Source organism: Cheilinus undulatus, linkage group 14 (assembly GCF_018320785.1).
Source record: "Cheilinus undulatus linkage group 14, ASM1832078v1, whole genome shotgun sequence".
Lineage (NCBI taxonomy): Eukaryota > Metazoa > Chordata > Actinopteri > Labriformes > Labridae > Cheilinus > Cheilinus undulatus.
Window position 1 is genome coordinate 44,278,487 of NC_054878.1, and position 27,781 is coordinate 44,306,267.

Sequence of the window (27,781 nt, forward strand, 5' to 3'; positions counted from 1 at the left end):
CACATTATCATGTTTACAGGGAAATTTGTCTTGGACTCTTGAGTGCTGGTTAGGCAAAAGCAAAGCAATGGAGCGCTTCAATGTGCAATTGTATGACTTCTAAGCATTTCTTCAATCCAGATTAGCTGACCATTTTGTCTTTGTGGATGACCAAAGGTTTTTTTGTGTTATTGGGATATATATATATTTTTTTATTGTAAAATAAGAACTGAGTATAACCCAGCAAGAACGACTTCTACTGTTCAAATGATAAACTAAACTAACAAATTAGTGTAACACACATTTTCTCTCTGCAGTTTATAAGAAAGAACTTTTTTCTGTTTATATCACACATATAATGTATATCATATACGTCATATTTTCTGTCTGTTGGCGGTCATATAGCTAATACAGTAAGCTAAAAATGTTTGTCTTTCATTTCATAAAGTTTAGGTTGTGCAGAAAGAAATTATACCAACACTGAGCATGGTAATTGTTGTTTTCTTTTCACATGTTTATTTTATGTTCAAAATCTGAAGTTTATAGAATTTTTTTAAATAAGAAATATTTATGTAAGATTTTAGTTTCAATCTACAGAGAAAAGACCCAACAAAAATAAGCTCGGGGGATATATTTTATTCTATTAATTTATTTTGGACGTAATAATTTCAACCGGAAGTTTTTTATTTTGTAGTTTTCGCAGTGTGCCGCTTCACTTCGCGGCGTACTGTGCGGAAGTTCTTTCATCCCGCAGGAGAAGAAGAAGAAGAAGTCTTGTTCGTCTGAACTCTCCGCCCGAACACAACAAACCCCCGCCGAGGAAACTTCCAGACTCCAGGGGACATCCACTAACACTCCGCCGCCTCTAGCAGCTACTCCGCCGGCCTCCGGGACCCACGGTGAGTCCTCGGCTTTCTGCCCGGCCAAGTGAGCCTCCTGGTCGGCAGAGCTTACAGAAATCCCCGCGGCCTGCTGCTGTCGATGCTAGCTGAATGCGGGTGGCAGTGCGGGGGTGGCGGGACTGTTTGCGGGAGATATCACTGTAAACGTCAAAGCCGTCGCATTTCCACTTCTACTTCTGGCTTGGATTTTCACAATAATAACCATAGCCACTAAATCGGCTTAACAGTAACTTGGTATGTAGACGACACTATTTGTAACATTTTCTTTATATAAAAACCCGACTTTAGTTCACTGTTTGTTGCCAAAAGTACTAATTTTAACAATTCCCACGTCTTAAACAAACCCCTCCTAGTTCTGTCATTTTACTTTGACAGCCTACTCTCATGTATTTCCGGCCTCATTGACGCTAACGGCTGTTAGCTTCACTTAGCTAACCTCCGAGGAGCATTCTCTCCATTTTAGCTGTACAGTACAGGCGGCCTCTCCCGTCTTTCTGCCTCCTGTATCCTTCTGTCCTCGGTATGACTCTATCCGATCCTTATGGTTCATCTTCGGTTCACTCGGGACGGGTTCCCCGAGAATGACAGGCCGCGAATGCGGGGCTCTCCCCCTCGCATGCCCGCGGCTCTCTGCGGGGGCGAGCGATGAACTGCTGCAGATCAGAGAAACTGGGACTGCTTTAAGTTTAAATTTAGGCTGTAGGCTTGTCATTACACCAGAATTTTAAACTTTAATATGTCTTCAGTAAAAGTTAAACCACATATATGCTTGTGTGGTGCCATATTAACAAAGATAGACCACCAGCACACCTCATATGGGGTTGCCTAATTTCTTGTTGAGGATAAAAATTGCAAACTCCTGCACACTACCAAAGCCAGATTATTCCTTAGGTTTATGGTACTCTATTATGTTTCTGCTCTTATTTGTTTTCAAATTTAGTGTCTTTTTAGTCCATGAGGGCTGGGCATCTCTTTTGGAGCATGAAACCTTGAAATAACAGTACACAAACTAAATTTGAAAACACTGACTGTAAAATTTGGAGCTGGATGACATGGACCAGACTAGAGCGGCACAATGTTGGCAAAAATGATCATCACAATTTTTAATTAGGAATATCAATAATTTTTATTTAACGTGCAGTTATTTTTATTAGTTCTTTTACATTTTGAAACCCTCATATCCTACTACTACTAACCACCCGGGTTAGACTGGACAAAAAGACTAAAAATCTGCTCTGGCGTTTGAGCCCCAAACATTTGCCATACCACTGGCCAAATATGACATAGTAGCAGCCTCTAAATGCACCAGCTGCTCCACTATTTGGCTACAAGATAATCGTACTGAAAAGTACATGAAATCAAAGAATTAGACCTAGTGTTCTGTATTAAACTCATTTAAGGATTTAATTTGCCAAATAATACTTAATATTTTAGCTTAATATGCCTACTTTGGGAAGTAATGAGTAGTTAATGATGGTTAAACAAAGTTATTTTCTCAACAAACTGTTCTCGGCTTTGCCTTTATTTGTCGTTATACATTATGTCTTTTGTACTCTCTTATGCATAGTATACTTGTGGTTTGGAAAATTATCTTATTTTGAAAAGACAAAAGGACTTTCAATTTATCGCCAGTTTAGCAGTAACCTAACTACAGCAAAAGAAAAATGTGAAAAGTTCAATCTTATTTGGATCAATTTACAGTGAATTTATAAGTGAAGCTTTTGAAGTGGAAGTATTTCATATTCAGTGTCTATACTGATGATTTTTTCCCAAGAAAAGCTGTTAACTCTATAGAGTAGGGCAGCAACAAATGATTATTTCAATCATTGATAAATCGGATGATTCCCAGGGGTCAGGGTCCCTTAATTAAAAATTGAACATGCATATTCCAAAGCTGTCAACATAATATTAGAGTTTAAATGTCTTTATTCTTAAAACTAAAAGAAAACATTTTTGAGTTCTTTTAAATTTAATAACTTGAACATTTCACAGAATTAAGACAAAAAATATAATACTTTTTTTTTTAATTAAAATGAGATTTTCTCTGTTTTTACTTTGCCTCCCTCCTTACATACATATACAAACAATTTAAGATCACACTAATGACAGCAGCCTGCAGATATGATTTGAATGAGAGACTGTTATAGTGGGATTCTGCTTTTATTATGTCCTCTTCAAATTATTTTATCCCAGAGGGGCCACAGGTAAGCCTCAGCCTATAGAAGTTATTCATATTATGATATGACGTATAAACATTTGTCACTCACGTATTCAACAAGCTAACGTTAGTTCGTTGATGCTTGTTGACAGATGAGAAGGTAACGGCTGCGCACCGCGGGAAGGTGGAGTCGGATCATCCAACTCCGCCCCAAAGATCCAGCCCCGTCCACAATACATCCTTGGGCATCACGTGATGTCCTCCCATCTCCTCATGCAGTTAGAAGAAGAGGGGTCCAGCTGTAGACCTCCAGTGTCATTTGGCTTAACAGCTCCTCCAACGTGAAGTGGAAGCCACCTTCACTCAGGTTTTAATAGCATTGACCCATACGCTGGGGCTTGCTACTGCACGGCCCAGCGTAGGGGTTGGGGTGTGCTGCTGCAGGCTGTGCTAATGTGTAGTAAGCACATGCTAACAACAGCTAACACGCTGCACGCCCCAACGTAGAGGTATTGTCGAGGTCTGCAGCCAGACTCTGTTGAAATCATGCGCGTCTTAATTTAAATATACACCTACCCCAATGAGCTACCCCTAAACCTAACCAGTTGAGATTAGAATGCTAAACCTAACCCCTAAACCTAACCAGTTGAGATTCAAATGCTAAACCTAACCTAAAGCAAAGCAAAGGATGTGGGCAGAGTTGGATCATCCAACGGACGTCATCGTGGGCGGAGTTGGATGATTTAACTCCGACTTCCCGCGGTGTGCAGCCATTAACAGTTGTGACAGACTGGCCCGCGCACACAGATGTACACACAAACTATCACTCCTCTCTGTCACACATACACACGTCCCTGTCGCCCTGTGACTGAAGCTCGCTGTTCCTTCCTCTCTCCTATGTTAGTGGACATTTACAACACAAAGTGAGGCAAATATCATGGATTACATGAGTGCCTGACAGTCCAGCGCTATTGTTTTTATCCAGTCTTGTATCATAACAAACGAAACTTAAGTTCCGCTGGAGTTTTTACGACACCAAGCTACTTTTAGATCGCTAGCGTCTCATCTCTGTCATGAGACACGGTTGATGAGTAACATATCTACTTAATTTTTCTGCTAATCGCTGGATTATAATCAGAGAAGTACTGCATCATGCCAAGTGACGCCATAATCGTGCGACACAACGAATTAACACAAATTCGTTACCAACTTTTCAAATTATCGATTTCATCGATTCGTTGTTGCAGCCCTACTATAGAGAATGCAGACAGTGTGTGTATTTGTTTGTGTTTTTGCATGTTTGCTGGTGGAGAAGGAAAGAGATCAGGGAGGCAAAATGGGGAGATTAAAGTTGTATGCAAATAAATATTACTATTAAAGAATATTCACAAAACCTGACATATAACCAGAAGATTTAAATACGATAATGTATTTTTAAAATAATTTAAATAGTCAACATTGTTGAGTTTCTCACAGGTAAAATGCTGATTTGTAATGAAAATAAATGCCAACTATTGTTTTTCTTTGATCGTGGATAGGTCAAAATCGTGATTAAAGTTCAATTAATTGTGCAGAGGAGGTTCTTTAAGAGGTCTTCAGGGCACATCGGACTGGGAGGAAACCTTGGGGAAGATCCAGAATGCGCTGAGGGGATTATAAATCCTGTCTGGTCTCAGAATCCCCCAGAAGAAGTTGAAAAGTGTTGCTGGGGAGAAGGCTGTGTTGGCTGAATCGCATAACCTGCTGTAACAGTGACCAGGTCCTTGAAAAGTGGAAGAAAGAGGATGGATGGATTATGTTTGTTTACAGAATTAGCATACTAGCAACACTTTTTTCCGACACTATGAAACACAATACAGCCAAGCACAAGCTTCATGTTCTGATGTGGGCCATATTTCATTTTAATTCTAGAATTTTCTGCAGGCTAAAAATTGACCGTGGGCCAAATCTGGCCCCTGGCCATAGTTTGGACACCCCTGATCTAACTCCTCACTTTGGTTTTCTTGACTCTTGTTCCTGTTGTTAAATATAAAATAAGAAATCAAGTAAGATAGCAAGCAAAATTTTGGTGACTTGTGTTTTCATCTAGGTTGCTTGATAAAACAATGACTAAAAATTTAAGTCAACTAATGTTTTTCCATGAGGAAGAGGAGACAAAGACTAACTAGGAATAGATCTTTGAATATAAAAACTGTGACAAGTAAATTTAGTTTCCATTAAGGAGACTGAAATGTTAGTGCTGGCTGTTGTAATTTCAAAATTTATATTTTCCATTCCACATTTTAAAATAATTAAAGCAACGATAGTGTATTAATGTAAGTGTTGTACATTTCCATTAATTTTACAATATGGTTAATAAAGTAGTTCAAAGAAAATAATTGTGTTGACCTAAAATAAAAACTAAAATGTAAGGACTTTTATTGACCAAGACTCAAATAAAATGTTTTGGGGTCTTTGACTAAAATTTTCATAAGTAAAAATTGTTAAAATGAAAAGGCATTTAAGTGATTATATGATCTTTCCTGAGGGATAAAAATCTTTATTTCTGACGAGAATGGGACCAAACATCTGAAATCAGACGTCATTATTCTTCCCATGAGATCTCATGAGTCATAGCATGATAGGGCTCTTCTTGGCCTCGCTGAGTTCAACCAGACAAACATTATGAAATGTAAGGCAATAAAAGTAGACCACAGAGAACACTGGCAGCAGAAAGAATGCAGCGCTTTGATTCCATGTCTTCCTCTGTCTCCTGCAGGGCGATGGCGAGGCCGAGCCACAGCGATCACGTCCTCCAGCAGCTCAACAACCAGCGTGAGTGGGGCTTCCTGTGCGACTGCCTCATCGCCATTGGGGATATCTATTTCAGGGCGCACAAGGCCGTCCTGGCGGCCTGTAGCTCCTACTTTCGGATGATGTTTATCCGTGACCAGCAGGGGGCAGGCCGCCTGGACCTGAGCAACATGCAGATCAGTGCTGAGTGCTTCGACCTCATCCTGCAGCTTATGTATCTTGGCCGTATCGTTGTTGGGAGCTACGAGTTTGAGGAGCTCAAGGCCTCCATGGCGTATTTGCAGATGTACTACATCCCCGACTCACTGGAGGATCTCAGAGACATCAGAAGCTCCAACCTCACCCCGTCCTCCTCAGCCTCCTCCTCGTCCAGTTCCTCTTCCGGATCTGCTGGAGGGAAAATGATGTTTGGAGTTCGCATGTATGAGAAGCAGAGGCCCCCTGCACCAGACGTAGAGCGCTTACCTAAAGCTGTAAATAGCACCGCGGCGCGTCCAGCTGTCCCAGTGACTGTAAGCAGAGTGGCAGTTGCAGAGGAGGTAGTGAACACGCCTCTCATTGTGGCACCACCTGTGGTCGATGGCGCTGTCGAGCAGCCGTGTGATCTAAGAAAGAGGTCCAGTGCCAGAGGGTCAGCGCTTAAAGATCGTCCTCGTTTTGGACGCACGTATACCTGCGATGACTGCGGCTTCGTTTTCAGCTGTGAGAAGCTTTTAATCGAACACATCCTGACATGCACCAACCGGAAGGCCTTCCATCAGCCCAGAGGTAACACAGAGGGCGATAACGAGTCCAGTAAAGCTGAGAGCTCCACCTCAGAGAGCACAGAAGACCGGGCTGTCTGTAAAGGTGAGGACGACTGGCCGGGGGTCAAGGCCGACTCTGATCTCAACATCAGGTCGGTGGCAGCTGGGACGGATGGTGAACCTGGGTCAACCCGGAGTGTGTCAATCAAAACAGAACCAGAAGAAAGCATGTTTCCTGAGATAGAAATGATCCAAGTCGGGGAGCTCACCAGCAGAGACTGTAGCGCACGAATTGGTGATGCCTCACGTAAAGACCTATTGAGCGTGGAACGTGAACCAGAGCCCAGCGTGTCTGGTGTTGATCACAGTAGCGAGCCATTTGAAGGGTTAGGAATTCCAGCAAAGCTCCGTAAAATCAAGGAGGAGAAGCAGGATGCTGACTCCGTCCCTTGTGAGTTGTGTGGTGATCTGTTAACAGAGGAGGACAAGTCAGCCCATTACCTGTCCAATCATATGGGTCATATATGTGCCTGTGGGAGGTGTGGCCAGGTGTTGATCAAAGGCCGCCAGCTGCAGGAGCACGCCGAGCGCTGTGGTGAGTCCCAGGGGAGGGAATCTGACTCAAACGGAGAGGATGAGGCATCTCTTCTGGAAGAGCCCCATGGGATGGATGAGGGTCTGCTGGACACGGCAGACCTGGCGTGCTCTCACTGTGGGCTACTGTTTCAGAATGAGAGTCTTGCGCTGGAGCATGCCTTGTCCTGTCATGACCAGGAGTTGTTCCGCCCTGTGCTGTTGGAGGAGGGCACTGAACCCGATCACCGCCGCAAACACTTCTGCAGCATCTGTGGAAAAGGCTTCTATCAGCGCTGCCACCTGCGGGAGCACTATACCGTCCACACCAAGGAGAAGCAGTTCACCTGCCAGACCTGTGGGAAGCAGTTCCTGAGAGAGCGCCAGCTCAGACTGCACACTGACATGCACAAAGGCATGGCGCGCTATGTCTGCCCTGTGTGCGACCAGGGAACCTTCCTTAAGCATGACCATGTCAGACACATGATCTCCCATCTGTCGGCCGGGGAAACCATCTGCCAGGTGTGTTTCCAGATCTTTCCAGGCGGAGAACAGCTGGAGAAACACATGGACGTTCACCTGTACATCTGTGGCGTCTGTGGAGAGAAGTTCCGCCTCCGCAAAGACATGAGGAGTCACTATAACTCCAAACACACCAAGAGACTATAGGAACAGTCCACCCGTCCTTTCATTTATACCCATTTGTTACTAAAAGCCATAAATGTGAGAACAAATGTATGCACTTAAACACCAAAAAGACACCTTCTAAATCTGCACTTTGAACGTTTATGCATAACCTAAAGAGGCGTTCACACTGCGAGCAACAGAGCGGGTTGTTAAACGTTCTGTTGTGACTGATGGGAACTGTGCAACTATCTGCAGCTTTAATGTCTACAGCAGAAACACTTCAATCAGGACAACTTAAGAGACGTATCTTTATGATAAATCTAAGAATGTAACGTTGATGCAACGTCATAAAATGTCAAGAAACAAACATTTTTATCATCAACTGACCGTCCATAGCCACTGCTGGAAAGCAGAGGTTTGCAGAAGACTCTCGCTGTCTGTCAGGGTCCTAAAATGCCATCAAACTGTTTTATTATCTGGCATTCTTCTTTACTTTTTAATGACAGTGAAACATAACCTAATCAGCAGCATTCAGTTTATAGAACTGCTTTATCTCAATTAATGTTTTATACATAGAACTATCTTCCAGGTTATGTCTGATGAGAATATGGAGGGAAATGTTTGGCAGACGCCTGCCCAGTGGTCACTTTTTATTCATTTTTTTCTGCAATGACAGCAGAGCACTCCAAGGCAGTTTCCACTAGGGGGTGGTTTAGTTCAGTTTGGTTTGGTATGCATTTATCTGTCAGTCCTGGGCAACTAATTGAGTCCTCATTTAAATTACAAATGTGGCTACCCATGATCATGAAAACAAGATGATCAGGATTAAATGATTAGTAGTGGTGCACTGGTTGTGAACATCAACGCTGATACTGAAACCAGTGTTTGAAATAGCAATTTTGCCAATTACCAGTACCAATTCCGATGCTGTCTTCATTACTTCTTTAGGTGTAAGACCCCAAAAATGGCAGCATTTACCTTCATGTTTGACTATCAGAGTGTGTCCAATAGGTTTCTTCTGTGTAGCCAAAAATCTTCTAAATCAGCAACTAGGTGAACTAGATCTCAGCATAAAATTGATTGTGTGACATTGTTTTTTGCTGGTATGTGATATCTGATATTTCCAAATAAATTTTAGCCAATACAGATATTTAAATAGAGTTCACACCTAAAATTCAGGCCTTAAAAATTTGTTGAGGAATTCAGATAAATAAAGAAAATGACTTTGGCTGATGGAGGTTAGTCCTGCCTAAAACTCCACAAACTTCTTTGCCGTCTATATTTACAGATGTTGTAAATATCTGCATCAATTTTCTATCTGCAGATACTGATATCATGCATACTTGGCTAATTGATGCAGCACAACATAAAAAACATGCCACTGATACTTGTTCATGGAAAAAAATCCCAATGTCATCTGCCAACAGGTCAATATTGCCATTACTATTTACTGTGCTGTATGCCATTTTGTGCTCTTTTTTTTTCATATGTTTTGTCGTGTCTGATAAATGGCATGCACCCCCCTTTCCTTTACAGCAGAGCATGTGCTCTGCCCCTCCCGTCAAAACAGTTCTCACTTTGATTTGAGTGAGGAGCAGAGGGAACCATGGCATGTACCCTGATTTGTTTGAAAAGAGTGAGAGCTAAAGAAGACAGCAGAAAGGCAGCCATTGGTTGCCAAAAAACCTACCTTAGTCATATAGATTATTGTATTTTAAATGTCCCCATTTAACCTTGCAAAGCCGATGGATTGGCCAGATTCCATGTCTGTTATCAGGCAGATCCATCTTGCAGAGCTCCAATCTGAAATGGTGGAGCGAGATCTGAGAACATACTTTTGACAAGAAAAGACATGAAATAGATAACGGTCTGTTATCTGATTTTCTTTGTTGTGTTGGACCCATGTGGTCCAATGACAAATCAGACCTGGAACCATGCAAAATAACTAGAAGAATTTGATGAAAATCAAGAAAAACAAAAAAATGAACTCCAAGGCACTTTCTTTCAGCATTAAAATGTCTTTATCACATGGTCATGTGTAGACCTCAAAGTTTTTCCTTTTTTTTCATCAGCTTTATGAAACCCATTTCCAAAGAGCACCTAAAAACTCTTTATTGAGTCAAAGAAGCACTCTTCCTATAGATTTTTAGCTATAAGAATTTGTTGGACGGTTGTGGCGTCCCCTCAATGAAACACAACTACTTTATTTCATTCTTTGAAACTCACATACAGAATGGTATATGAGTAATTGTTTTCAATTGTCTTGGTCTCAATAACATTCCAAATGATCACTATAATAGTTTTTCAGGGTGGCACAGTATTATCAGCACATCAGTACCAGCCGATATTTGTTTAAAAAGTTAAACATCCGTATGAGCAGATGAGAAAGTTCCTGCCAGTATTTACTGCCAGCATATCTGCCATACACAACGGCAGTATGGATCATATATCGGCCTGAAATATCAGCAAAATATATAGGTGTACCATCGGGTATGGGTTGTTGCATAGGGGGCCACACACTCAGGGAGGCCAGTAGTGAGCCCAGAACATTTTCATGAAGCTCCAAATGCAGAACAATTACCAGACTGTCTACTTCCCTGCTCCTCTTTCAGCTCTGCATGACTTAGCCTTTATTTGCACTGGAGGCACTTGATGATTTTTACAGTAGAAAGGGTGTATATATCAGTATTGGCTAAAGTTAGTTTGAAAATACTGGCATTTCGAAAATCAAATTGTGCATCCTTATGATACTAATCAATCAGCCCTGGTTTACCCTGTCAAAAGCTTGGATTGGTACCAAATAATTGATCCATGATGTCCTACTTATTTGCACTCTTCTGCTGGGGTACTAGGCATACCAGCTAGACCCACTATTAGTGGTTGAAGGTGCAGAGGGAGCTGGAACGTGCCTTGAGGAACAAGTGTTCCAGTGATTCTTGCACTTACCAAGTAACGGTATGGCCAGCTCTGGATATGTAAGCAAGATCAGGCTTTACCCTGTCAAAGTGTACCAAACCAAACTAGACCGCTTGGTGGAAATGCACGAAAACATCATCTTTAGTCAACTAAATACGAATTGTGCAATTTCATGTATTATTTACTGTTGATAACCGATACATAAGTTGTTTAAAGACTGTGCTGTAATAGTTTATCAATGTGTCATCCCACACAAAATGATTCCTAAAGCAAACGGTTACTCAGATCCCATATTCTATGAGCGCACAGTTTACTAGTGCTTGTTCAAACTTAGAAAATATGCTCATTTGTGTGCAGGGTATAGATTTATGAACACCTTGTCTAGTTCTACTAACCCCTTTGGGCTCAGTAAAACTACACAAGAATCTCCGAATGTGGGACAATGCAAAGAACTCGCTGCACCTCAAAGGCAGCTTCAGCCCGTTCATTGCTTGCTTCATTGCTCCATAATGGGCTGTCAACATCCAGATAGCTAGATGTGTTCAGTAGTCTACAGTCCCGAGGTCTGGGGTAATGCCGTGTCCTGGAGAACCCTTCCCATTGAAGCTAACCAGCTAGAGAGCTAACCAGATATTTATTTAAAAAAAACATAGAGAAGGTGGGCTTTTATGAAGATGGTTTAATGTTTGGGATATTTAGGTGGTTTTAAACATACCACAGTGAGGTGTGACAATCTTCAGTCAAAGGAAGTCCAAAAAAAAATCAAACTTACACTGAGATAAAACACAAGTGGAAGTTTGAGCCTAGCAGCAAATTGTCAACAACACATTTGGGTTAGTCAGATGTCTGTCAACAATTCATGTTTGCACTGGAATGCACCACAGGGACAATGCCTGGATGTCAAAGGCTTTTTCCATTCCCTACTACTACTTGTCATTAGGCCTGTTCAAGAGAAGTCCTGATTCGTCTCCACACTTTCGGTACATGATTATGTTGCTCTCAGTGTGAACGACACGGAAGACCGTCAGAGAAAGAAATGGGAGCTGGCGTGTCCTTGGAGCCTGTGAGGAGACAGTCTAGCTGTTTTACAGTTTTACAGTCAGAAACAAGTACCATGGCATCACTGACGTTCAACCATCTGCTGTGTCATGAAGTCAGGAGAAGCACACTTTGTTCAGTTTCTTTTTGGAGCATGTCTCAGAGCGTGTTGGCGTCTGTAGGCTATGTAGCCGCAAGGTTTGATGTCAGCTCTGGAGACGAAACGCGCCGTCTGTTGAGGAGTGCCATTGCTGGGAAGGGACTGAATCTTTGTTTTTGTGAGTTTGTTACACACTGATTCTTTTCCGCAATTATCCAATCAGCTTTACGCTCATGGTTCAACTTGCTCTGTGATTCGTGCCTTTACTGTGACTGTCGTGCAGCCTTGCATCTTCCTGTCTGCTTAACAGTGATGCATGCTGGGAGGTGATGGGTATACAGACACACCCCTGATTCAAAGAGATGTCAGTTAGGGAAAAGTTAAACTTCACAACACTATGAAGGTCTGAGACTATTATGAGCAAAGTTCAAGCCATGCAGTACGTGGCTTATCCATTTTTTATGACTTGATGCAGGAAATCAGAAACTGTTTTTTTTATTCAGATTTTCTGTTTTCCAATATAGTTCTTGGATCAAGAAAAAGAAGGGAGGACTGTGGTTGATTTTAATATTCAGTTTGTCAGTTTCTTAGTTGTTATAGTGAGAAAAGCATCCCAAGAACCAACTGTACCTCGCCGGCATGTAACAACAACAATACCATTATGAGCTGATCAACCATTTGCAATTTTTTAAAATAAAATGCTGAAATATCACATCGTATTGAGACCCTTTGCAGAAACACTAAGTTTAGCTCAGGTGCCTCCCATTTCTCTGGATCGTTGTCGAGCTGTTTCTTCACCTTGAGCAAAACCCAAGCAATGAGGTCAAACTAACTGCCTGCAGAGCTCAGAGACAGGATTGTTGATGGGCGCCGATCGGGGGAAGCCTAAAAAAACCCATCCGCTGCATTGAAGGATCCCAAGAGCACAGCGGCCTCTATAATTTGCAAATGGAAGAAGTTTGGTACAACCAGGACTCTTCCAAGAGCTTAGCAAGAAGGGCTTTAGTAAGAGAGGTAACCAGTGTAAGTAGCAACTGCTGCACCAAACTTTGCTGGATTACCAGTAGAAGAAGAAGAAATTTAAAAATAGAAACAATGGGCTACCCGTTAACAGGTAGCTCAGTTGTGGTGGAAAAGCAAATCCCTTGGCGTGTTTGGCTGCTGTGCTGTGTCAAACTAAGTAGAGCCAAAAGAACCCAGTTGTCACTCTGAGTGAGCTCATGAGATCCTGATTAGAGGTGGGACCAAGTTTCAGAAGGTCAGCCATCAGTACAGCTCTCCCCTGTTCTAGGATTTATGACAGAGTGGCTAGAGGGAAGCCTCTCTTCTGTACAAAACACATGAAAGTCTGCTTGACTTTCTATGTGGAGTTTGTGCAAACCATCTCAGCAAAGATCCAGAAAAAAAGGCAGACACCAGAGCTAAATTTCAAGTTTTTTGCAAAGGGTCTGAATACTTAAGTCAATTCAGTATTTCAGTTTTTTAAAATAAATTTGCCTTGTCATTATGGGGTGCATGCGATTCTTAGGAGGCTTTTCTCAGCACAACCACTACAAGAGGTCACATAAAGAGGATAATTAAAATACTAAAATCAAATAAGACCTGTGGCCTGTTCCCTATTTACCCTATTTTGATGTTCTACCATCTCTTTTAACATTCCCAATTTTTGATTCTCAATTGAATGTCCAATGAATGATTGATGCACAAATTTGATGCCTTTGGCTTTGTCAAATTCCAATTTCCTGGTTAAAGATGACAAACTTTGTGATTTTATAGAAAATCAGCGTGTTTGCTTGTTGTTTTCAACCAAACCAAACCATGTTTGGTTTGAGAAATTCCTGCATCTTCTGTCAAAGAAATATATGACTGTCTTTGCCTTATAGGTCATGTTAAGTTTTTTCACTGTATTTTTATGTTGGCTGTCAGGAGCTCCAAGCAAGTCAAAGTACAAATGTTCAAAACCAGCAGGAACATTTTAGATCCACACTACAGATATGAACTAAACCAGTTTAGTTTTAATTATTAGAACAGTTCAAACTTATCTGAAACCATTGCACAAGATTTAGACACCAGGTTAAGGTCGGCCCAAACCTGTAGAAGTTACAGTAACTTTCCAAACCAGTTTTAACCATTGAAAAACCTGTTGATAATCAATATTAATGGTCTAGATTCAGTTTAAAGCAGCTTCAGGTGAAGGCTGGCTACCCTCATGAATTTCAAATCTTCAAAATCGTGAGAGACAGCAGACATGAGAATAGTTTCAACTAATTTAATGTTAAGGTTGAGTGAATGCACACACGAGATGATTTAGCCAGAAACGTGAACTACACTAGAACCTTTCTGAACAAGTTCAAACCAAAGTCATCCTAGGAAATAAACAAGATCCAGGTCATGAGTTTGGGTTTTAAAGTCGCCCCGTTACATCAGACAATAAATTATGGTTTAGTATTAAGACAATCATGGTAGGGAAGAAGATGCTGCTGTCTGTTACGGACTTTTTCGTGGTAACAGTTAAATCAAAGTTTTTCAAAATTGTCAGTTTTTTTTTTTTTTTTTTTTTTTTTTTTTTAATGAGGTCTGATGTTCCTGTCTGAATGTGGATTTGATATGAAGTAATTGCTGCCTTAAACCAGTCCAAGTACACCAGTTTCAATTAGGTTCAAATGAACCTGTCCAGAACCTGTTCTGACAGACTAAACCACCCCTGAGGACAAGGCACTTTCAGAAACACATCTCAGTAGAGAAGTTCCCAACAGAACCAGTGATTTAGTATGAACTGGAGTCTGTCCAGGTTTTGAAATGTTTGATACTTCTATGTTTTTAGAGACCACGTTTTAACCGATGAAGTCTGATTTTTTTAAAAATCAGCCGTATCAAATATTACTATGGGAAGCTAGTGTGTCTAATGCTATCATGTTCAGGTGGGAGGGGGATGGGAATGGTCAGCTGCCTGATGTGGGAACGGCTCTTGCGCTTCAGTGAGGATACCTGGGGAGATAGGTTATGGTCCTGGCACAGGACTGGATGATGGCCATCAGGAGGCAAGAGCAGTACATGCGAACCGGCGTGTGCTCCCATACCTGACCTGACCGGTTGTATTAAAAGTACCGTAGCTTTAGCAAAGGTTTCTACTAGCGAGGGGGAGAGAGATCACTGAAAGTCTGACTAAAATCACAGTTTGTCAACATTTATCAGCCCCTTTTGGTATCACATAAATAAAGTTAGATTTGTCTCATACAAACAGAGCAGAGGAGGTTGGTTGGTGATACCTGGAGTTTGGGTGAAGATCTGCAGGTTATTTTTAAAGCTTTGGTACTTTCTGATCCCACCAATCAATAAAGGAACAGAAAGTGCATTATTTTACAAAACTCATCATCAAGTATCAAACATTTTGATTATCTTAAACCCAGAATTGTTTAACTTTTAGCTCTACTTGGATCAGACTGATCCACAGACAGTACAATATATAAGATCTCATTATCAGGTCCTTGGTCCGGCCTGTTGATCCTCCAGGACTTGGACCTTAAATCTTTAAAACCCTTGACCGTCCATTACCGTCAGACAGTCACACTGAGTCTTCATGTTCATTTTAAAGGTCACGTGTTGCTGGGTTCTGATTGGTCTGTTTATGCTCTGATGTTTCTTCTTCATGTGTTCGCCTGTGTTTTGTTGTTCTGAATTGTTTTCTGATGTTTTCTTTGTGAAGTTTCTGATCTCTTTGAATCAACACTCGCCTTTCTTTACGCTCAATAAACCAAGAGATAAAACACCAGCGCTTCTTTTGTTCTCCTTGATCATCAGTAGCAATCGCTTTAGAAGCCGGACATCTACAGCTTCTGTCCTTAAGGAGGCCCGAGATTAACATGGTCTTTTTAGAGTGCTCCAGACATGCTGTCCTATTTCATGACTGATTTTATGCCTGTTTATTTATGTATGCATGCATGCCTTCCAGGGCTTCTGCAGTGAAGTGCATTTTAAACATGCTTTGTTCATCATGTATTTTTTAAATCTTAGGTATAAATTGCAGATTTGTCATTGAATGCTCTTGAATGTCTGAAACATCAACATTAATTTGGGCCACTGTTCTCATTAAGAGGGTGGTGGTGGGTCCAAAGGCTAAGAACTACTGCTTTAACTTTAGAGTTTTAGCCTGCAGTTCACGATTTGGCCCCACAGGGGTAGTGTTGGGTTAAATGTATAGCTTACCTGATGACTGGATGATTTTAGATTCTGCTCATGTTAAAGTGGTTTATATAAGTAGACCAATCAAATACAAAAATTAGGCTTTATTACATCATAATGAAGTGTAATTCACAAAACAGCGCAATACAATGGCACTCAATGACTTTGTAACTAGATCAAAATTGTAATTTCAGCTGAAATCGCATTGGGATGCTGAGAGTTGAAGTGTGCAAGAACTGCTGAAAATAGCCAAAAGCACAAAAATAGCATAAAAATAACATAAATTGGCATAAAAGTAGCTGAAAATGGCATTCAATAGCTCAAAAAGGATAAAAATAGCTGAAAGTAGCCTTAGAATAGCTGAAAATAGCCTAAAAATAGCTGATTTTGCTTTCAAAGTAGCAGAAAAATGCATTCAATGGCTGAAAAAGCATAGAAATAGCTGAAAACAGCATGAAAATAGCTATATTCTAAAAATTATAAAAGTTAGAAATGAGAAAAATCATAGCAGTCGAATGACAAAGAAACTGAATTTTTTAGAGTTCAAACGGTGTCGATACAACAAAGTATGAAGGAGGAGATAGCGGGCACGGAAGAAGAAGAATAAACACAAAATGCCCGACGCGAATATCAAAATGTGGATGCTCAGCATCCCCGCTTATTATTAATAATAGTTTAAGGGGGGAAACATCAGAGGTTAATTTATCAGCTTTAAAAGAACACGAAAGCCCTGAAGATTGTTATTGATTCATCATTATTGATGATCAGACCTCTATTCCCTGACAGGATTCAAAGTTAGAATGATTTACTCTCAGTTCCTGTTCAGAGTTGGAAGTTTTTTGTTTTTTTTTTCCCCCTGAAGCTTGTTTCTAAATCTATGGGTGAAACCCATCCATCCGATCAGGATTGACCTCCTCTGCAAGCATGGACACAGGCAGGGGCATAGCTAGGGATTTTGGGCCCCCAGAAAGAATATTACACAGGGCCCCCTTTGACCGCTAGCCAAGCAACAAATGTGCCATTTTTACAAGTATCAATGCATTTAAACGTATTTTTGAGCTGTAATTTCCCCATTTATGAGCAGTGTTTTTACTGTGGTTAAATCAAAGTTAGTGGGCACACAGATGGCTTATCTACGGTGGCCCTGAAGGCCAATAGGAATAATATTTAGAAAGTGCAAAATATATTTCACTTCTGTGAAATTTATTTGTGTTTTGTGAAATTTATTTTTGTTCTGTGAAATGTCTTTGTGTTTTTTTTAAATATTTTTTGCGCTTTTGGCCTTCAGGGCCACTGTACCTAGCGGTCTAAGGCATGACCCATGTACGCGGGTGACCCGGGTACATGGTCTCTCCCTACTCTCGTCCCATTTCCGACTCTATCCACTGTCCTCCGCTGTCCAGTAAAGGCACTAAAAAGCCCAAAAATAAATCTTAAAGTAAATAAATAAATAAATGCATTATTTCACAGCGCTGGACTACAACATTTGGACATTTTGAAGGGAGGAGCAGGGCAACCCAATGTTTTATTTTTTTCTGTTTGATACAAATTTCAGTCTGTTGACTGATTCATTTAGTTGCTTTTGATTGAATAATACCACTAATTACTAAGAAAAAATAAATAAAACACACCTCTCAGTGCAGGCTTCTCAAGGGCCCCTCCCTACTGTGGGCCTGGGTAATCTGTACTCTCTATCCCCCTGTGCTACACCCATGGACACAGGTTCCATCCATCCATAATCAATGCTGCTTATCCCATTGGGGGTCGCGGGGAAGCTGGAGCCTATTCCAGCTGTCATTGGGTGAGATTGCACCCTGGACTGGTCACCAGTCAATCACAGGGCTGACATGTAGAGATAGACAACCAGGCACACGCTCACACTCACATGTACGGGCAATTTAGAGTCACCGATTAACCAGCATGCTTGAGCCTGTTTTTTGTGGTGGGAGGAAGCTGGAGTACCCAGAAAGAACCCACGCATGAAAGGCCCTGACCGGGAAGGCAACGGCGCTAACCCCAGGCCTAAAAATAACCGTGATGAGGATTAAAGAGGTGAAATCAACCACAAACTTTGATCAGCTGATGGACCGCCATGCTGAGCCCTCTGGCTTTAATAAATGTTTAAAAGTCAGACTGAATAGATCCGTCCATTAATAAATTAATTTAATGTTTCCTTTTAAAAATAAAAGAACTCTAGGATTGAGCATGGACCTGACAGGACACGGAGCAGAATCCACAGAAAAACAACAGTCCTCTTAAAAATCATCTTCCGGTTTCTCCCTCTTAGTGAAGGGACCAGGAGGTTCACTTGCAGATCCTTCGATTTCCTCTCCACGGTCCCTGGCTGGATGTGTGGGAAGGTTAGAAGGATCCTCTACGGTCACAGGAGGGGCCGCCGTGGAGATCAGGGCTGGGGATGAGGAGCCAACTTGGTCCTGACTCGGTCTGGCTGCTCTGGTGGATGGATACTGTGAGCTGTGATCAGGTCCAGCAGAGTCTGTGTGAAAATAAACGTACAGTTAGGTCCAAACAGGAGACAGTTCAGATTCTTTTATGTTGAAGTGGAAACAGATTTTTACAAGGTAATGTCAAAATATCCATCCATCCCTTTTCTATACCGCTTATCCCATTCCAGGTCACAGGGGGTCTGGAGCCTATCCCAGCTGTCATCGGGCGAGAGGCAGGGTACACCCTGGACTGGTCACCAGTCAATCTCAGGGCTGACATATAGAGACAGACAACCAGGCACACTCACACCCACACCTACAGGCAATTTAGAGTCACCAGTTAACCAAAGAGCATGTTTTTGGGTGGTGGGAGGAAGCCGGAGTAGCCGTGCCGTAATGTCAAAATATTTAATGTTAAATAAGTGACTGCAGAAATATTCACCCACTTCAAGTAACAAACACCACTTATCTATGCTAATTAGCTTTTGGGTCAAAGCTAAGGTCAGAGGCTTTGGAGCATGCTCAGAAGGCCTGGTCCAGTTTGGGTCTGATTGAGGTGTAGACGTAAAAGAAAACCAAAGATTGCCAAGATGTGTTAGTCCCACTTTGAGAAAACTGAGGTAATATGATTCCAGTCACACTCACATGTTTAGACAGGAAACTAAATGATTGATTCTTAATCTTACTGGGATTATATGCTGATGACTCTTTTGTCCTGGTCCCTGAGGTCGTGGTTCCCGATGCCCCTGTCCTGGTCAGTCCTGGTGCAGCCGTTGGTGTCCAGATCAGGCTGTAGTACAGGACGAGGACGACAGCCGCCAGAGACACGGTCAGGATGTAGAGCAGCACGGTGGCCAGTCTGACCCACTTCTTATTGGCCCTGGTCTCCTGTCGGGCCCTCCGCTCCCCGCTATACAAGGCGACTCTCCCACGCTCCCCTGGGCTCGCTGTCCGGCTCCACTGGTTCTTCATGCTGCTCGTTTGGATCAGGACAGGAAGAGTGGGAGTAGAGAGTGAGCAGGGAAAGAGCCATCGGAGAAAAAAAAAAACCTCCATTATGATGATCAGTTTTTATATAACGGATGAATGGCTACCAAACCCCCTCCCATCCAGTCCTAATCCACCCCTCCTCATCCACAGGCAGTCCTTTCACATGAGAAGTGTATTTACCTCGTTAATGTGACTAAACATAGACGTTTAATATCCTTATCAACATGTTAGTCTAAATCAAATTTCTCAAAGTTAGACTGACACACCTAGACTAGGGTTGGAGACTGATTTACTCCTGCATGTCTACATCTCAGTCAGACCCGACCTGGACCAGGCCTTCTGAGCATGCTCCACAGCCTCCTCTCCGGGCTTTGACCCAACAGTCAACAGCAAAAAAGGCATGTGTAGTGAATTGGTGTTCCCTCAGATATCACTCTAATCTGGAGCAAATGATGAGCTTCAAGGTGAGTCTAGTCACACTGAGGGGATCAGTAAACGGTACTTTTTAACTCCAGTAACTACAGTAGCTGTCAAAGAGCCTGCCCATAGAAACACCTTAACTATAGAATTATAATTTAGTTTTTCATCTCCACCTGGTTATCTGTTAATTTACTTCAGAGGTAAACTCAGAACAATAAGTATGATTTTCGCTTTCACTGTAATGACTTAAACAATAATAATAATCATTTAAAAGATTTATAAAAAAACAGAGTTAATTCTGACATGATTTCAGCTTTCAAGGACCAGTCAGTGCTCAGTGTTGTCATCACATTATCATGACCGAAATGAGAGAAAAAAACAATCAGAGCAATCACACGTGACTTTATTTCATGAGAAACTGATACAGTAGTTATTGATTGGCTGTAAAACATTACTCATCAGCTCAGTTTATTTAATCAATAAATGAGAGGCTCGAGTTTAATTTTGGAGAAAATTATGAATCAGTTCTTAGAAACACTTTGATTCAGTCAGAAATAATACTGCAAACATTCTGACAACAGGGGAACTTTCCAGAGTTTTAAGGATCATTTCAAAAATTTATCCCAACTAAAAATAGAAAGAATAGATGAAGAATGAAAATAGAATAAAAGAAAATGGAAAAGAATTAAGAAAACAACAACAAATTAAAAATTGAGAGGAAAAAAAACAAAAGAATAATAAATCAAAACAAAATAAACAAAAAGAAAAATTAAAATTAAAAGAATAGAAATTAAACTGCAAAAATGATATCAAACAAAATTAGACAAGTAATTTAAAAAATACTTGAATGAATAATTAAAAAAATAAATGAAAAAAATTAAACAGAAACTTAAAGGTGAAAAATTTTTTAAAAAATAGCAAAAAATAAAATTAAAATAAAAATGAAATAAAAAAAAAACTTTAAAGATAGATGGAATACAAGAAACAGAAATAAAATAAAAATGAACAGAAATAAAAAATTTGAAAAAATTTAACAAATGAGTAAAATAAAAGAAATAGAAATTAAATAAAAAATAAAATGAAACCAAATTTTGGAAAAAAATTTCAAATTAAATTAGATAATTAAAATTCAACAAAAAACTAACAAGTTAATAAAATGAAAATAAAATAAAATAAATGAAATCAAACAATAATTTAATCAATTAATGAAATTTTAAAAACTTAATTTAAATAAAATTGATATTTTTATTCTTCATTTCAGGTTTGACAGAGCTGATGGTGATAAAAAAAAAGATGCAAAATAATATTTGGGGTGTTTATTGATTACATTTAGAGTTGAAAGATTTGAATTGAGCTGATGGCTGTTCCCATGAATATGAAAGTGTTAAAATTTCCTTAATAATCACTAAAACTACATCCATTTAATATTTTACTAAAAATAAAATAAAATCCATTTGAGCTTCTCTCTGCATTGCGGTCCAGGATCAGGAACGCCTGCAAATCAAAAACACAAATTAGTTTTAATATCAATGTTAAACATTCAAGTGTGAGGGTAGTTTTGTTCTTGATTATGAATCAAACAAAAAATATTCATGAGCATACATTTCCACACAGCAGCCATTTCATATTTAATGTATAATTATCATAATTACTTTTTTGGTAGATTATATGATTGTCACATTTATGTTGTGTCTCTACAAACCTGCAATGCTGACTCACTCCTCCATCCTCACTCATCCAGGCCCTTCTTGGACGATCCATCTCTGGTCTTGGCCCTCAGCTTGTTTACCTGGGACTCTGCGATGTCGGCCCTCTCCTCAGCCTCCTCCAGCTCATGCTGGAGCTTGCGAAGTTTAGCCATGTTCCCATTGGCGGCCTCCTCAGCCTCCTCTGCTGCACGTTTGTAGGATTTGACCTTCAGCTGCAGCTTGTCCACCAGGTCCTGGAGGCGGGCCATGTTCTTGCGGTCTTCTTCAGTCTGGTAGGTGAGCTCCTTGATGCGACGCTCGTATTTGCGGACGCCTTTGATGGACTCGGTTCCTCTCTTTTGCTCTGCCTCCAGCTCGTTCTCCAGCTCTTTTATGCGAGCCTCCAGTTTCTGGAGCTGCTTCTTTCCGCCCTTCATGGCGATCTGCTCAGCCTCATCCAGACGGTGCTGCAGGTCTTTGATGGTTTGCTCCATGTTCTTCTTCATGCGTTCCAAATGGGCACTGGTGTCCTGCTCTTTCTTCAGCTCCTCGGCCATCATGGCTGCATCCGTGATGGCTTTCTTTGCCTTCTCCTCAGCATTGCGGTTCTCCTGGATGGCCTCCTCTATCTCAGTCTGCAGGTGCAGGAGGTCGGCTTCGTGCTTCTTCTTCTGGTTGATCAGGCTGGTGTTCTGGGAGTGCAGGAGTTGCATGCGCTCTGTGGCCTCAGTCAGCTCCTGTTCAGCCAGTTTTCGGCTTCTCTCCGTCTGCTCGAGGGCAGCCCTCACTTCCTCCAGCTCGGCTTGGATCAGGTTGTGTCTGCGTTCCAGTAGGGCGATGTTCTCTCTCAGGTCATCGTTGCCATGCTGTGCATCATCCAGCTGGAGCTGGGAGTCCTTGAGGTACGCCTGAAGGCTTTTCAGCTGTTTCTGGGCATCAGCAGCCTGTCTGTTAGCTTGGCTGAGCTGGATCTCCATCTCGTTGAGGTCTCCTTCCATCTTCTTCTTGACTCGCAGGGCCTCGTTGCGGCTCCTGGTCTCAGATTCCAGAGAGGACTGAAGAGATTCAAGCATTCGTTGGTAGTTTTTCTTTGCCTGCTCCATTTCTTCATCTTTCTCAGCCAGCTTGCGCTCCATGTCAGCTTTCACTTGGTTGAATTCCAGCTGGGCTCTTAGGATCTTGCTTTCTTCATGTTCCAGAGAACCTTCTGCCTCCTCCAGTGCTGATTGGAGCTCAGCCTTTTCTTGCTCAAGCTGCTTCCGAATCTTCTCCAGTTCATGAGCGCTCCTGCCGCCCTCCCCCAGCTGGTCAGTGAGATCAGAGATCTCCTCTTGGAGGTTCTTGTTTTCTCTTTTCATGGTCTCCAGTTGATCCAGGGACTCCTCATAGGCATTCCTCAGTTTGAAGAGTTCAGTGCTCAAAGACCGAGATTCCTTTTGAGAGCTTTCCAGCTCGCACTGCGACTCCTCAAACTTCTGCTTCCACTCTGCCATGACTTTGTCAAAGGCTCTTTGTTTTTTGTCCAGCGCTGCAGACGCTGCGTTGGATCTTTCAAGGTCCAGCATCAGGTCTTCAATCTCATTTTGGAGGCGGTGCTTAGTTTTCTCCAGCGATGAACACTTTGCATTCACAGCTTCGATAGCCTCTTCAGCCTCCTGCAGTCTTTGGACCAGTTTCTTCTTTGCTTCCTCCAGTTCCTCTGTTCTCTGGATTCCATCAGTTTCATATTTTGTTCTCCATGCTGAGATCTCCGTGTTGGACTTGGACAAAGCTCTCTGTAGCTCAGCCTTGGCTTCCTGCTCCTCCTCAAATTGCTCTCGAAGCAGATCACAGTCATGACGAGCGGACTGCACAGCATGGGCGAGAGCATTCTTGGCCTTCACTTCTTCCTCCAGCTGTCTGCGTAGGTCTTCGACCTGCTGGTTGTACGACATCTTCACTCTGGTCAGCTGGGATATCAGACACTCCTTCTCCTCCAGCTGACGTCCAAACTCGCCATTCTCAGTGAGCAGCTTGGCCCTCTGGGTAGTCAAGTCATTGATAGCTCTTTGAGCTTCCTCATATTTACTCTTGAACTCATTCATGTTGTCTTCCATTGAACGACACATCTTTTCCATGTTTGACTTGGCCTTCACCACGCTCTCCATGTTGGAGGATAGGTCATCCAGCTCCAACTTCAGCTCACTCTTTTCCTTTTCCAACTTTTGCTTCACACGCTGCAGGTTATCAATTTGTTCACCAAGTTCGGCTACACTATCGGCATGTTTCTTCCTCAGGGAGGCAGCGGTGGCTTCATGTTGAAGGGTAGACTCTTCCAGCTCCCTACGCAGCTTCTGAAATTCAGCATCTCTCTTTTTATTCATTTCCACTTGGGCTGATGTTGCTCCACCCGCCTCCTCCAGACGCTCGCTGATGTCCTCCAGCTCACGGGAAAGATCAGAGCGCTGCTTCTCGACTTTGGCCCGGGCTGCACGCTCAGCATCCAGCTCCTCTTCCAGCTCCTCGATCCTCGCCTGGTTTTCTTTTAACTTCTTCTGCAGCTGAACCGACGCGACCTGCTCATCTTCTAGTCTTGAATTAATTTGGACCACCTCAAAATCTTTCTTCTTCAGTTTTTCCTCCAGCTGCTGCTTGTCATTTTCTATGTCCATCAAGCTCTCCTGGTTCAGTTTCAGGTCTCCTTCAAGCTTCCTCTTTGAGCGCTCAAGGTCCATCCTCACTTTTTTCTCTTGCTCCAGTGAACCTTCCAGATCATCCACTTGTTGCTCCAGTTTGACTTTGGCTTTAGTCAAACTGTTGACCTTATCTTCTTCACTCTGCAGGTCGTCCAGTGTCTGCTGGTGAGCCTCCTGCAGTGACTTCTTCTCTTTGGTTAGCTTCATGATGTTTTCATCCTGGGAAGCCATCTCCTCTGTCAGGTTTTTGACCTTATTCTCAGTGGCGTGTTTCTCTTTCTCCACCTTGGCCAAAGTCAGCTCCAGATCATCGATGTCTTTCTTCAACTCGGAGCATTCATCTTCTAGCTTACGTTTCTTCGCCGTGAGATCTGCATTCAGCTCCTCTTCATCTTCCAGGCGTTCTGTCATCTCTTTCAGCTTGGCCTCCAGCTGAATCTTGCTTTTTATCAGCTGCTCACACCGTTCTTCGGCGTCTGTGAGTGTGTCCTGCTCAGCCTGAATCTGCAGAGTCAGATCGTTCTTCTCTTGGAGAACAGTCACGATCTTCTCTTCCAGTTCCTTCCGTCTTGCTTCGGATTTCTCCAGCGCTTCTTTCAGCTTGTTGAACTCATCCTTCATGTTGGCCATCTCCTTCTCAGACTCAGCGCTCTTCAGAAGAGGTTTGATCTTGAAGAACAGCTTCATCCATGGCCAGTTCTTGACACCCAGAAAGGAGCGTAGGTTCCACTGAATGACCATCAGGGCATCTCTGCGCTCCACAAGCTTTGCAAACTCAGCTCTCATTAGGATTGCCCGGGCATTAGCCTGGATCCTGGTGATGATGCGAGAGAGTTGCTCGTCTCGCATCTCTTCCAGCGTCCCCAGCAGACCAGCTTTGAAAAAGACTTTGGTGTGGCCAAACTTGTACTGGGTGTGGTCGATGTCCAGTGATCCCAGCAGCTTTTCTGCACTCTTCTTGCAGTCGATGAACTGACCTTCAGGAATCGCAGAGGCATTCAGGATCCTGTACCGCTGTTTGAAGTCACCGTAGAGCACCCTGTTTGGGAAACCCTTCCTACAGATTCGGATGCCTTCCAGGACGCCGTTACAGCGCAGCTGGTGCATCACCAGGCAGTTGTCCATGATCCCTGGAGTTTTACTCTCATTAGGAATCAGACAGCGGACAAAGTGGGGATGTGTTGTCTTCAGGTTGCTCATCAGCTTGTTCAGGTTTTCCCTGTGAAGTGCAGACACAGTCTGGAATGAGGAACCTTTCTTCTTGGCTCCTTTTCCACCTCCTTTGTCTCCACCGTCTGCTCCTGTATAGCTCGAAAACAGCATGCTAAGAAGCTTCAGCGCTGATTTCTGGTAAAGACCAACCACTGTTTCATTCAGAGGATCTTTGTTTTTGACTAACCAGTTGCCGATGTTGTAGTCCACCGTGCCAGCGTAATGAACCAGGGCAAAATGAGCCTCTGCTTTCCCCTTTGCAGCCCTCGGCTTCTCAAACATCTTGTTCTTGCCCAGATGATTATCATAGAGCTTGGATTTGAAGGTCTGGTCGCTGGCTTTTGGAAACATGCATTCTTCCTCAAGAATTGACAGGATGCCCAGCGGTTTCTCGATGAGGTCAATACAAGCCTGCAAGTCCATCCCAAAATCAATGAACTCCCAATCAATGCCTTCTTTTTTGTACTCTTCTTGCTCCAGAACGAACATGTGATGGTTGAAAAACTGTTGCAGTTTCTCGTTGGTGTAGTTGATGCACAGCTGCTCAAAAGTGTTGAAATCAAAGATCTCAAATCCAGCAATGTCCAGCACTCCTATGAAGTACTGACGATGCTGTTTGGTGTCCAGGGATTGGTTGATCCTCACCACCATCCAGTTGAACATCTTTTCGTACACTGACTTTGCCAGAGCACCGAGGGCGTAGTAGACTTGGTCCACACTTTGGCCTTTGGTGACATATTCATTTCCCACCTTTACTCTAGGATGGCACAGCCCTTTGATAAGGTCGGCAGAGTTCAGCCCCATTAGGTACGCTGATTTATCTGCAGCCTCGGTCCCATCTGGCTCTGCCTGCTCCTCACGCTGCTTTTGCTTGAACTTCATGTTGCCGTAGTGCATGATGGCACCAGTCAATTTATAGACGCCCATCTTCTCCTCCGAAGTGAAACCGAGCACATCGAAGGCGCTGTCGGTGGCCATCAGCTCCTCGGCGTCGTTGATGGAGGCGACTGTTACCTCTCCTTGGGAGATGTAAGAGTAGTCATATGGGTTATTAGTGATCAGCAGCATGTCCAGCAGCTCTGGCTTCTGATTGGACAGGATCTGGTAGAAGATGTGGTAGTTCCTCTCAGCCTTGAGCTGAAAGGTTACACGGGACTTCTCCAGCAGGTACGTCTCGATGTCAGCAGACGACAGCTTGCCGCTCGTACCAAAGTGAATTCGGATGAATTTACCAAAACGTGACGAGTTGTCGTTTCTTAATGTTTTGGCGTTGCCGAAAGCCTCCAGGGCGGGGTTAGCCTGGATGATTTGATCCTCCAGTGTCCCCTTACTGGTGTCTCTTTTGCCTCCACCGACCGCTGCGATGCTAGCAAAGTACTGGATGACTCTCTTGGTGTTCACAGTCTTCCCCGCTCCGGATTCTCCGGTGATGAGGACGGACTGGTTCTCCCTGTCAGTCAGCATGTACTGGTAGGCGTTATCAGAGATAGAAAAGATGTGCGGGGGAGCCTCGCTCCTCTTCTTCCCCCTGTAAGCCGCCACCACCTCAGCATCATAGACAGGAAGCCACTTGTAAGGGTTGACGGTGACGCAGAAGAGCCCAGAGTAGGTGTAGATCATCCACGCTGCGTAACGCTCTTTGAGGTTAAACAGCACGGCGGGCTCGTGCAGGAAAGTGAACATCGCCATGTCTTCGATTTTATCAAATTTGGGCGGGTTCTGGGGGTGGACGTCAGATTCTTTCACCGTCACTGTTGTTCCATCCTCTTTCTTGACCGTCACACTCCCTCCATCTTTGCTCTGGATTTGTCCCTTCACATATTCCACTTTATCGTCCACTACGAAGCATTCGGTTTTGATGTCAAAAGCTCGGGTCTGGGACTCCAGTCGCTCCTTTTCTGACTTCCTCAAGAAAGGAGCCGCCTTCCCGAACTCGGCCATCAGAGCATCACCCATGGTGGAGGGTGGAGGATCACTGCAGGCAGCAGAGGGAGTGGTCTGAGTCTGTTCTCTGGTGAATCTGAAGCAGCACTGCAGACTCTCCACAGGAGGAGGATGCTTTTAAAGACCTCCTGAAGACCAAATTAGGAGAGATCTGCTGGAAAGAAAGGAGCATTGATGCTAAATTGGATGTGAATGCATCATGAGGGCAAATTCAGGACCTTTGGCTGTGAGTGTCCATTTTAGGAGGAGCTTATCTGTCTGCTGATATGGCCTCCCTATGCTACCTATCACCTCCTAACGCCTCCTATCACCTCCTGATTCCTCTTCATTTAGACTCCACTCATGCTGTCTGTGGACATCTCCTCTCTACTGCACATCCTCCACCCTTTAT

At 42.8% G+C, this 27,781-nt stretch overlaps 3 protein-coding genes across 3 annotated transcripts; 1 reads left to right on the forward strand and 2 right to left on the reverse strand.

Annotated features, from left to right (window-relative positions):
• Positions 1 to 647: 647 nt before the first annotated feature.
• Positions 648 to 15,585, forward strand: zbtb1 (zinc finger and BTB domain containing 1). Its single transcript, XM_041805095.1, has 2 exons — positions 648 to 878; positions 5,798 to 15,585. The coding sequence occupies exon 2, from the start codon at positions 5,802 to 5,804 to the stop codon at positions 7,818 to 7,820; it is 2,019 nt and encodes a 672-aa protein (XP_041661029.1). The 5' UTR covers positions 648 to 878; positions 5,798 to 5,801; the 3' UTR covers positions 7,821 to 15,585.
• A 2,684-nt stretch (positions 15,586 to 18,269) lies between these two features.
• Positions 18,270 to 19,433, reverse strand: LOC121521182 (putative transmembrane protein INAFM2). The gene is made up of 2 exons (XM_041804938.1): positions 19,148 to 19,433; positions 18,270 to 18,511 (listed from the first exon to the last, which is right to left on the reverse strand). The coding sequence occupies exons 1-2, from the start codon at positions 19,431 to 19,433 to the stop codon at positions 18,270 to 18,272; spliced, it is 528 nt and encodes a 175-aa protein (XP_041660872.1).
• A 2,167-nt stretch (positions 19,434 to 21,600) lies between these two features.
• On the reverse strand, positions 21,601 to 27,402 carry myh6 (myosin, heavy chain 6, cardiac muscle, alpha). Its single transcript, XM_041805075.1, has one exon. The coding sequence runs from the start codon at positions 27,400 to 27,402 to the stop codon at positions 21,601 to 21,603; it is 5,802 nt and encodes a 1,933-aa protein (XP_041661009.1).
• Positions 27,403 to 27,781: the final 379 nt, after the last annotated feature.

Bases quoted from the DNA above. Each gene is read 5' to 3' on its own strand.
- zbtb1 (XM_041805095.1), top strand. From the start codon at position 5,802: ATGGCGAGGCCGAGCCACAGCGATCACGTCCTCCAGCAGCTCAACAAC.
- LOC121521182 (XM_041804938.1), bottom strand. From the start codon at position 19,433: ATGAAGAACCAGTGGAGCCGGACAGCGAGCCCAGGGGAGCGTGGGAGA. The intron at 18,512-19,147 runs GTAAGATTAAGA...ATTTTCACACAG, and splicing joins GTCATCAGCATATAATCCCA to ACTCTGCTGGACCTGATCAC.
- myh6 (XM_041805075.1), bottom strand. From the start codon at position 27,402: ATGGGTGATGCTCTGATGGCCGAGTTCGGGAAGGCGGCTCCTTTCTTG.